This window comes from Tachypleus tridentatus, chromosome 7, assembly GCF_004210375.1.
Source record: "Tachypleus tridentatus isolate NWPU-2018 chromosome 7, ASM421037v1, whole genome shotgun sequence".
NCBI classification, from domain to species: Eukaryota; Metazoa; Arthropoda; class Merostomata; order Xiphosura; family Limulidae; genus Tachypleus; species Tachypleus tridentatus.
In genome coordinates, this window is record NC_134831.1 from 160837534 (window position 1) to 160849531 (window position 11998).

At 32.9% G+C, this 11998-nt stretch overlaps 1 protein-coding gene across 1 annotated transcript; it reads left to right on the forward strand.

Moving 5' to 3' along the window:
- Positions 1-1604: 1604 nt before the first annotated feature.
- LOC143257040 (ATPase ASNA1 homolog) lies at positions 1605-4016 on the forward strand. The gene has a single exon (XM_076515135.1). The coding sequence runs from the start codon at positions 1940-1942 to the stop codon at positions 2939-2941; it is 1002 nt and encodes a 333-aa protein (XP_076371250.1). The 5' UTR covers positions 1605-1939; the 3' UTR covers positions 2942-4016.
- Positions 4017-11998: the final 7982 nt, after the last annotated feature.

Genomic DNA, 11998 nt, shown 5'->3' on the forward strand with positions numbered 1-11998 from the left:
AGCTTACCTCACACGTTTCCATGTAAATTGTAAGTTTTAGATGTCTTTGGTCATCGAACGTCACTATTGAAATTTTTACTTGTTAACTGTTTTAAAACTTTGACTAGAAGTGTAGCTACAGATTGAAAAAGTATCATCCGATCAATGAGCAACAAAGTGCATCAATAGTCTAATTTTATGCGTTTTTTTGGAAATTCTGTTATGTTATATTAATACTAATGATATCGAAACTGTTTTAAACCCTGAATCAGAAAAAAATCACATTTACTTTGTATGTTTAAGTGGATATTGGATAATAATATTTAATCCGTTAATCAATTAGATGTGCTTATGCTGGGTTTCCGAAAGTGTTCTATTTCAAGATTAAACAAAACCAAAATAAAAAGTAACAAATATTTTTATTTCTTGCTTTTGAAGTTCATATGTCATGCCTATCTATAGTGTACAGAGTGCATAATCCTTATCGTAATTCGTGGCACACTCCCATTTTGATAACATCATAACAGTACAAATTTCAGTGTTAAGCATTCCTTATGTGACTTTATTTTAATGTCTACTAACTGACAGACAACAAACTACTATATATTTTGGCGCAAGGAGACTCCTCCAGCAGACGGCCTACGGCCCCTTTCGAGAAAATAAATAGATCCTTCAACTGATTGAACGTTGTTATACTTTAATTTCTATAGTGAACAAACTGTCATATTGCAGACAGGAATATTTACTGACTGTATATCACTTTTAATAGATCATAGCCAACTTTTTTGATTTTTTTTTTTGAATTTCGCAAAAGCTACTCGAGGGCTATCTGTGTTAGCCGTCCCTAATTTAGCAGTGTAAGATTAGAGGGAAGGCAGCTAGTCATCACCACCCACCGCCAATTCTTGGGCTACTCTTTTACCAACGAATAGTGGGATTGACCGTCACATTATAACGCCCCCACGGCTGGGAGGGCGAGCATGTTTGGCGCGACCGGGATGCGAATCCGCGATCTTTAGATTACGAATCGAACGCCTTAACACGCTTGGCCATGCCGGACCATTTTGAATATTACCGATGAATTATAAAAGTATTTCAAAAGTCTCATAATGTTTGTTTGTTCTTTGAATTTCGCGCAAAGCGACTCGAGGGCTATCTGCTCTAGCCATCTTTAATTTAGCAGTGTAAGACTAGAGGGAAGGCAGCTAGTCATCACCACCTACCGCCAAATCTTGGGCTACTCTTTTACCAACGAATAGTGGGATTGACTGTCACATTATAACGCCCCACGGCTGAAAGGGCGAGCATGCTTAGTGAGACGGGAATGCGAACCCGCGACCCTCACATTACGAGTCGCACGCTTTAACTGACTTGGCCATGGCGGGCCAAAGTTTTATGAGTAAAATATTTTTAATAAAGATATTTTCCGTATTATTATTATTTTCGTAGTTGTTATTGTTGTTTTAATGCTATACTGCAAAATGGGCTACTCGCACTCTGTCAACCACGGAGAATCAAACATTGGATTTTAGCATCGTAAGTTCGTAAAATTACTGCTGATCCTACCAGGGGACTATTTTGGAATAAACAAATATATACGTATTAGCAAACTTGTCTGATGCGCTAAGAATGGGTATCAAAACTCCTTTTACAGTCATGCGCAATAGTTTTTACAACATATAATTCTCATTGTGTTTAATAACGGTATGATACTAAATGTAAAAATACTGACTATGATTATGAAAGGAATAATTGAAAAATCTGAATTTAAAGAAGTAATTATTTATTTATTTACTGTTTAATACGTTGCAATTTGTCATTAATCTGCTTGTTTGGTGGCGTTTCAGTATTTAGTGTTAGGCTTAAGAGTGTAAAGCTGGAAACGTGAGAGTATTTTTTCACTTTTCGTTTTCTCATAAAGTTTTCGCGTTCTAATATTAATTCATATCTATTTAACATAATGGCTGATTGTGAAATGTTACCATTAGAAGCCTCAGTTAAAAACGTGTTAGAACAAACATCTTTAAAATGGGTTTTTGTGGGTGGGAAAGGTGGTGTAGGTAAAACCACGTGTAGTTGTAGTCTTGCTATTCAGCTTTCAGCTGTGAGGGAAAGTGTTTTAATTATATCGACAGATCCAGCTCATAATATTTCTGATGCTTTCGATCAAAAATTTTCAAAGATTCCAACCCTTGTAAAAGGCTTTGACAATTTGTTTGCAATGGAAATCGATCCAAATATGGGAGTGTCTGAACTTCCAGATGAGTATTTTGAAGATGATGATCCTATGAGAGTTGGGAAAAACATGATGCAAGAGCTGTTAGGAGCTTTTCCAGGTATTGATGAAGCTATGAGCTATGCAGAAGTAATGAAACTTGTAAAAAGTATGAACTTTTCTGTTGTCATATTTGACACAGCCCCAACTGGACACACGCTACGTTTATTATCATTCCCTCAGGTTGTGGAGAAGAGCCTTGGAAAACTAATTCGACTGAAGTCTCATCTTAGTCCTTTCATATCTCAGGTAGCATCAGTTTTTGGCTTACAGGATGTTACTGCAGATGTAATGTCCTCAAAAGTCGAAGAAATGCTCCCAGTTATTCAGCAGGTGAACAAACAGTTTCGGGACCCAGAACAAACAACATTTGTATGTGTTTGTATTGCAGAGTTTCTCTCACTTTATGAAACTGAGCGCTTGGTACAGGAACTGACAAAGTGTGGGATTGATACTCATAATATTATTGTAAACCAACTTTTGTTCCCTGAACAGGGAGAAACACCATGCCGTATGTGTTTAGCTCGGTATAAGCTTCAGTCAAAATACCTGGAACAGATTGCTGATTTATATGAGGACTTTCACGTCACAAAGCTTCCTCTTCTTGATCATGAGGTTCGGGGCACAGCAGAGGTCAAGGAATTCTCAAAGCTTTTAGTTGAACCATATTGCCCAAAGTCTGCATAAATAAACCCCTCTTTTCCCTTCTTTGAAGTATATGTAAGAAAATTTGTAACTACATGTTATCTAATTAACCACATTAGAAATCAGTTAATATTATATAAGCTTAGTTTAAAATGTTAATTCTTTGTGTTGCAAGACCAACGTTTTTATTGTTACCTATTATAAAGTATTAATAAGATAATATATATATATATATATATATATCCACACACACACAAGCTATCATTATTTAAGAGGTTTTTGGTTTGCCCTGTTAATATGTTCCTTGTAGTCCATTTACACCTTTTATGTAATCCAATAATGAAAGCTAGAAACATTAAAACAGACTTGCATAGAAAACTGTCATCATACAATTGATTTATTCTATAATAAGTGTAGTTCAAAACAGTTTCAAGTATATTAACATATACAGTGTGATATCTTTTTGAGGATGTATTTTATTTTCAAACTATTTGTAAGATGTTCTGTAGAAAAAGTAAAGTAAACATGTCAATGTAAGATATGGAAAAAGTAAACTAAACACATTAATGTGTACTGTAATAAAGTAAATTTGGCAGCACTGTTTTTTTTTTTACTTTTATCTGAGTATTTAAACTTTCAAAAATTATATAGTGTGATTTTACAATCTGGAGTGAAATAATGGTATGTGCAAAACCATCAGTGATAAAACATTATTTAAAGAAAATGAAACTTGTATAAAGTGAAAACTGATTACATATTTCTGTGTTAGATTGGGAAGGTTTTGAAGTGCAAGTTTGCTTTATATTTAGTCAAGTTACTTTGTAATTTATGTGTTTTAAGTAAATATACAGACAGTTAGTGGGTAATATTGATTTTTAATTATTGTTTTGCATATCAAATTACAGAACTCATTGAGTAAAAAAAGACAAGTTTTCTAGATGAAATGTTCACAATGCTGAAGATGACTTTTATTAAGTACTGAAAAGTAGTTGGTAACTATATGGGGTCTGTTGTGTGTAAACATTGAAGCTGTAAGGTAATAATTTTGTGAATAAATAGTTTCTGAAATTTTATTTGTATTTGTTACAAAATAAAATTATGAGTCACATAAACTGAATTTGATTAACTTTGTTTTTTTCCTTGCTTCTTTTTCCAAATACAAACTTTTAGGTCATAAATGTCATTTCTTGACAGATTTGAGATCTAATTACAGTTTTGGACTTGGGAAGTCAAACCTTTTCAATTGGTCTATTTGACCATTTCCAAAGTCTCATAGATTAATTTACTCTAATCCTGCCTAAAGGAATTTCAGTTTGAGAATAAGCTTGTAGCAATCCTGATAAGTAATAAAATTGAATTAGTATATGAGCACTCCATGCTTGATATTGCTTGTGCACAAAAATATAGCTGTTAAAAACAAATATTTAGTGTAAGTTTGTGTGTATTTCTGTGTAAAAATGACTTCAACTTTTTATGATTTAGTTTCATAACTTATGTAACAGAAATAAAACATGGTCTTTTTAAGAAACAAATATAAATGCCAAAGATAACTCTTTGTTATCTGGATAAATTTTAACACCAGTCTTAACCTTTGGCATTCACTAGTGTGATGTTTATTTATTCTATAAGCTGTTTTCCCTGTCAGAAAGATAAAACTGCCCTAACTGGAGTGTAGATCATTTGATGCATTGAGCCAATACTTGTCAGATGATGTTTAATTATCCACAATGTAAGGTGTTGTATGTAGGTTTTCACAATTCAAATTATTGTTATAATAATTAAATTTAATTGAATAATTAAATACAGTGGTTAAAGAAAATGGTCCTGGTATTGTGACTTAAAAAATCTCTTAAGCCATTAAATACTTTATTGTTTGCAATAGGGCTAACAGGGTTTTTGGTAGTCTTTATAGAAATATTAAATACAAGACAAGGGTTATTATTGTTTCACTACATAAAATCACTTTTAAGGCCTCATTTAGAGTACTGTGTACAGTTTTGGGCTTCCTTCCTCAAATTGAACATTGAACTGTTAGAGAAGGTCCATAGAAGAGCCACAAGAATGACACCTGTGATGGTGGAACTGTGTTAGGAGATGAGACTAAAATCTATAAATTTGTTTTCTTTAGACAAATGAAGGGTCAGAGAGGATTTGATTGAAGTGTTTAAGATTATTAAGGGTACTGATAGTATAAACCATCATACTTTTTCATATTTAGCAGTGAAAACAATAGGGCAAGGGTTATATTTTCAAGTTTTGTCAGTGTAAGTATCATCTGCAGTTTAGACAGTATTATTTTTTCAAACACAGTGGTTGGGTCTTGTAATGAGCTGCCTTCAACGGTGGACACAGAAAATTTAACCGAGTTCAAGTAAAGATTGGACAGATACAATGGTAATAATGGGGTGGTAGTAGTTAGAGCTGGAAGGGCTAATAATCTCCTTTTTTGTCCCTTTAACATTTTATAAAGAAATTTCTAACAGGTGTGTTAGTGAGCCAGGTCTACTGTAGTTTCCACTAAAATATTTTCTATTTGAAGTTAGGTCTAGAGATAAAAGTGGTTGTAGCAGACATTGAAGAAGAAATAAATTTCTATTTAGGAGATGGACTGGATCTTTGATTACTTTTTCCAAAAGATCCAACATCAGAACTCATTACAACAGTGTAACTGGAATTACTGAAATTTGTTGAATGTTTAGAATGGGAAATATACAGAAATCTCAGGTTACAAGTTGTTTAATAGTGATAGAATTTTAGAAAAAAAAAGGAGATTGGGTGAATCTTTGTAAAAGGGAAGAACTGCATCTTGCTGTGAATAAAATATGGGATCATAGTAAAAAGATTGAATCTTTAAAGGTTACAGTTAGAGGTTTTGAAGGTAGAAAGTTATCATAGGCCATATGATCAGACAAATTAAATTAATGGAAGTATGTATAATGACATCATAGTTGTAACTAATGAGAATATTGTTGTGATGATTATGGGATACTTTAGTTTTTAGATCTACTGATTGAGATTTTCTTGAATTAGATAGTGATGGAGAAAGATTTCTTGAAGTGTGGTAAGATGGTCTTCTATACTATCAAGGAGGGGAAATTTCCTTTGACAGTTGCATAATTAGACTTGATGTTTTGCTACATGTTGAGATAAAAAAATTGAAATTTTAGTTTTTATTTTAATAGAAACAGTTTTAAGAACACGAGACAATATTATTTATCACAGGTGAACTGGGATAATGAATTAGAATATTATTTATAACAGATAAAGGAATTGTAAAAAGAATATACTATTTTTAATCAAAATAGACATATTCCTAAAACTGGTAAAAAAAAAATTGGCAGAGAAAACCAAACCTAATTTATTTTATAAAGATGTAAATGAGAAAATCAAGGATAAATGTAATAGGTTTAAACTGCCAGATAAAGCTGAAGATCTACAAAATAATAATAAAGGTAAGGATTAGGCTTAACGAGTAGTAAATTAAAAAAAAAAGGAACTAGTGAGAAACCGATGGATGATAATGTTAAAAGTAAACAGGATTTTTGTGTGTTAAATGTTAGCAAAACATTAGCATGGAGATTGCATAGACCCTTAAAAGATAATGAGGCAATGTTTTTGCTTAAGACTATGAGTTGTCTGAGGTTATAAATGTTTCTTTCATTTCTGTTTGTACAAGGAGATATATGAACAGTTTCTCTAATGGGAAATACAGGGACTGACTCAAAGCACATAAATATTGATATGTTAGAACCCAAAAGAAAACATTTTCGGAATAAAAACAGATAATTTCTCAGGATCTGACAGTATATTTCCTAGGGTATAAAGGAGGTTAAGATCAGATATGCAAATCTCTCCTTTTCATATTTTGGTAGTGCGATACATTTGTATAAAACTGAATATACTATAAAAGCAATGAGATAGGTCTACTAAATAACAGGAGATTTGATAAGGATACTTATCACAGAATAATGTTAACTGTGAGAATAAATAAGTCTCAGAAAGCAAGATATTGCCATCATGCTGGACACAAAATAATGTGTAAACAGGAACAGCATTTATTGATGTCACAAACAAAAATGAATGTACTTAATTTTGTGTAATGATAGGCTGTCACTTTTACTAGGTTCTCACTTTAAACTCTTTTTGTTTCAAGTTTTTTAAATTCAAGTTCAGTATTTCCTAAGGAATCTCATATTTGCCCAGAGAAGCTAGGACAATCTATGAAACTGGTCATTCTTATTTAAATATAGTTGAGGCTGTAACTGTAAGAAATCACCTGAACTGCCATTATAGGATACTGCTGTTGGCATATTTGCAAAGTGTAAAGTAGCAATGCAGTACTTCTATGGGTATAATAGGTATCTCCAAGGGAAAAACAATAAACCACAAGTGGATCAAAGAAGATGAAGTTAATGGCTTTCTTGAACATGTATTATATGTAATGTGAACGTAAACAGAATTAATATTGTAGTAATACAAAAAGATAAAAACACATTATAAATTCATATACTATAGTAAGATAGTGAGTTGCTGCTGAGGATTAGAGAGATGGTAATATTAGTTATATTATGGTAAGCTATATTTTTTAATGTCTTAAATTATTTATTGGTTAGAAGACACAGAATGCTTTGAAAATTATAAGGTGACATCATGTTCTTCTCACACATTTAAATTTAGTTTATAAATAAGAGCTAGTAGTTAGGATTAAGAGTTATTTGAAAAGAGAATTTTTTCAAGATTGCCAAATTATTCAGTGTATTTTCATGAAGCATTTAATTTGTATTTGCTACCGTGCTTATTGATTTAGTTTTTACAAGTAAGATGAGTTGTTTCATGTTAGTTGTTATTTTTAATGCAATCTTACAACAATTTAGAAAGTGTTCAAGCTTCTAGAAATGTTAAAAGAAGAAATAATTATAGTTTATGTAGACTGGACTTTGAATTATTTTTATTAGATAATTTAAAATCACCCAGCAACAAAATAACACCAATACAAACTTGTCAGGAAAATGGGGAATTGTTTTGGTGAAAATAAAGTAGGTTTGGTTATTATTGAAGATAGCAACTAGAGGGCTACCTGCATTAGCCTTTATTAATTTAACAACAGTAGACTAGAGGGAAGGCAGCTAGTCAACACCACTCACTGCTATCACTTGAGCTACTCTTTTACCAACAAATAGTGGGATTGACTCTTACATTATAATACTCTGCTGGCTGAAAGGATGAATGTGTTTATTGATGGGGATTTGAACCTGTAGTCTGCAGTTTGCAAGTTGGGTTCCCTGAGCACCGGGCCATGATTGGCCCAAAAATAAAATAGAACTTTGACTAAATTTCAAGTTTGGAAATTGGTGACCATGATGTTAAAAGAATGAGAGTAAAGTGTTGCTTGAGATGAAGTAATTATTAAGAAATTTAAAGAAAAATAAAAGAGGACCAACAAAAAGTAGTATAACAGTAAAATAAATGTGGGATAAAGGAAATAAAATATAAAAGATCAGAAAGAAAGAGAGACTGTTTAAAAGGAGAATTCAAAACATCTGATCGAAGACTAGATTGATGAAGTTATAGGGGATATATAGAAGGATCATTACAAGTTATAGGGGATATAGAGAAGGATCGCTACAAGTTATAGGGGATATAGAGAAAGATCACTATAAGTTATAGGGGATATAGAGAAGGATCACTACAAGTTATAGGGGATATAGAGAAGGATCATTACAAATATTAAGAAGTACAAAACGACTGATGAAATCAAACATGAAGTAAAAATAAACATCATCGAAGAAGAAAAGAACATTAGTGACAGAATAAAATATCTGAAAAAACAAATTATTAAATGAAAAAATTAAAGCAGTCTACATTGGACCAAAAGTTCCAACATAAAGTACTGTCTACTGCAAGGTTTTGAATACCACAACTTTTTTCATTTGCACCCATTACCACTTCTGCTGTATCATTTGTAACTAGAGAACATTCCTGGTCGGCTTCACCCATGAAAATCCAGTTCCAGAATTTTGATGACCAGAGAAACCAATGGACTGTGACTAACTATGGGAATCATATTGGTCTCTGTTTGAAACCCTTTTAGGAGTGAAGGAGTGAAATAGAGAAGCGCAAGCCATCTATCATGATGTCTATCTGAAAGAATCAGATTTGACAACATTAAATAACCTTCCAGCTGATAGCCATAACAACTACCAAGTATTAGTAGTTACCTTATCCAACAGGATTGAAACTGGTATTCAGAACAAAGTTCTGGAAAAGAATGCATAGGAAATAAGGGACACTAGCTAGTGAAATTTGCAGCAGATTAAAAAGATTTGCCCACTTATGCAGACATTCCTCATGAAATAACGGATTAATTTGCATGTTATCAATTTATAAACATTGAAACAGATGAGCATATGGGAATGAGGCTGGAGCAAAGGAGGGGTACATCGTTAAAAGGTTTGCAGTTGGCAGTGAAACACACAAATAGTGACACAGAATTGAAGGAAAATGTTTCAAGTGTAACTTGAATGGACATATTACTAAAATCTGCAGAATAAATCTTGTAAGAAATATGAACTACTCCCAAAGATTATCAGAATGAATAAATTGTTATAGATTACCATAACACCTGAGGCTGTGAGGAATCAACAAGACACCAAAGAGACAATTCTCACAAAGATGAGTTTCCAAGCCCAACCAAATGAAAGAAACAACTAAGGGCTAACCATGTACTGGAAAACAGAAATTAGCTGGATTTATGGGACAAAGCTCTGCCAAGGATACCCCATTTGCTCCAAATAAGATAAGAAATTCACTGTTTTAAGAAAATAGGCCATTGGCATATGGATTAAAAGCTTTGTGTTAATTGATAAGAGTTCCACAGCTAAAATATTTTAACCCTATTTGTTTATGATATGTGAGAAACTGCATCCATGTATCAAGAATGAGTAGGGAGTGAAGAGAACAACAAGTGAACGTAAGGTTCCAGCAATAAAAAAGTTAGAAGTTACCTTTGCTGTAGGAAACCTCTCTATGAAGTATGTAAACACTTTGAAAAGAATGAAGTAAAAGAAAGAAAATATGACCAAAAGGCAGCTAAGTTTGGTCCAAGATGTAGCATTTATCAATGACAATGATAAATTAATGTGGTCCAACAGTCAACCTGAGAGCTGCTTAAATAAAAGATCGAGGTATGAAATCAATTATTGAATGGTTCAAGGATAACGGAAAAATTCTCACAGCAGAGTTACTAAAGCCTAAAACCAAATAGCTATTAGGCACATTTGGAGTAGTTATAGAAGTAACTGGAGACAATGGAGGAGTTTCATCAGTTTATTTAGGTCTCTGTAATTTATGAAGGGAGCCTTTGAATCTTGCAGTGTAACGTGGGTATTTTATGTTTATGAACTATAAATATCTGCAACTAACTGTTAAATTACTAGATTTCCAACATGTCTTTTATTACTTTCCCAATAGATAAGTGGTTTTCACGTACATTGCTATGTTCACTTGTGTTAAGCTAAAACAAAGTGTATACCATAAACTTAATGAACAATACTTATTTTCTATAGACATTGCAAACAAGAAAGATAGAACCACCACCAAGTAATTGCATTTTATGTTCTGTATTAAATGACAAAATTTTAAGTTGCACATGAATGTGTCAAATATTCTGATAAGGAATCTGGTCTGACAGAGAAACGTGTTTGTGGGGCAAACAGAAAAAATGTAAAATATTAATGCACTGTAATGCATGGATGGAAGAATGACTGAAGGTATACATTATATAGTTCAGTATAAATATCAGGAAGTTTTACAGTTCATATTAACAAGTGTTTACAGGGCACCTGAAGCAGTTAGAGCAATGAGAGATATGAAGGTCGATATACTTATCAATTTTACTACTTTAGTACCAAAATTATATTTTGTAAGAGCATTATTAAATACAGTATAGTTTGTGAGTTGCAATAATGAAATATTAAAAACGTATTTTACACCAGTTGTTTCTAGATGAGGCAGCTGTCATTACATAGGTTGTTTGGCATTTGATACACTCTCATATCTGATTGGATAAACTTTCGGAACATCAATTTTGACAAAGGTGTAGAAGTGTATACAATATATTATCATTACCACGTTTTAATTTCACTGGTTTTGGAATTTCTTAAATAAAATATAATCTCTTCTTATAAACAGTGCAGAAGTAGTATAGTCTAAGACAGTAGGCCTGATCTAATCTCGTGATTAGGGAGCTACAACCACAATCTGCAAGTCATGGGTTCGAATCCCATAATCTAAAGTTATTTGTTTTTTAATTTTGCGCAAAGCTACACAAGGCTATCTGACCTAGCCACTCCTAATTTAGAAGTGTAAGGGAAGGCAGCTAGTCATCACCACTCACCGCCAACTCTTTGACTATTTTACCAACGAAAAGTGGGAGTGACCATCACACAATAACGTCCCTATGGCTAAAAGGGTGGGCATGTTTGGTGCGAGGGGATTCGAACCCACGACCTTCAGATTGCGAATCGAACGCTGTAACCACCTGGCGATGCTGGGCTCATGAGATATACTCATCCGTATTATTCATAAAGGCATCATAATGTATTGACCAATCATACTATGCGATGAGAGTTGGCATTGGATAGTTTTAACTATCATTCTAGACCAGTGGTTCCCAACCAGGGGTGCGAGATAGCGTTCCAGGGGGTGCAAGATAACATATGTTTTGACCACCTTCACCTTTATTCTTAAATAAATAATTACTGTGAGAGGTGCGAGAACATATTAAAATTTTTTTAGGGGTGCGGGGCATGAAAAAGGTTCGGAACCACTGTTCTAGACTAACACTTCCAAATTAGAGACGACTAGTGCAGGTAGCATTCTTGCAAAATTACTAAAGATACATGTAAAAATAAACGTTTTTGTATACATTTCTATACAGACATATTAAGTATCTGTGTGTTTCTGTAATGTTTTATTTTAGTAAGGAAACAATATAAAACAAAATGCGTTTCAGATTTTAGGATCATATGTTTATTTTTCATTTAACTTCTGGTGAAAAAAAATACTTGATTTTTTGGGGGTAAGAAAACTGGTAAAATT

Excerpts from the sequence above, each read along its gene's own strand:
- LOC143257040 (XM_076515135.1), top strand. The coding sequence starts at position 1,940 with ATGGCTGATTGTGAAATGTTACCATTAGAAGCCTCAGTTAAAAACGTG.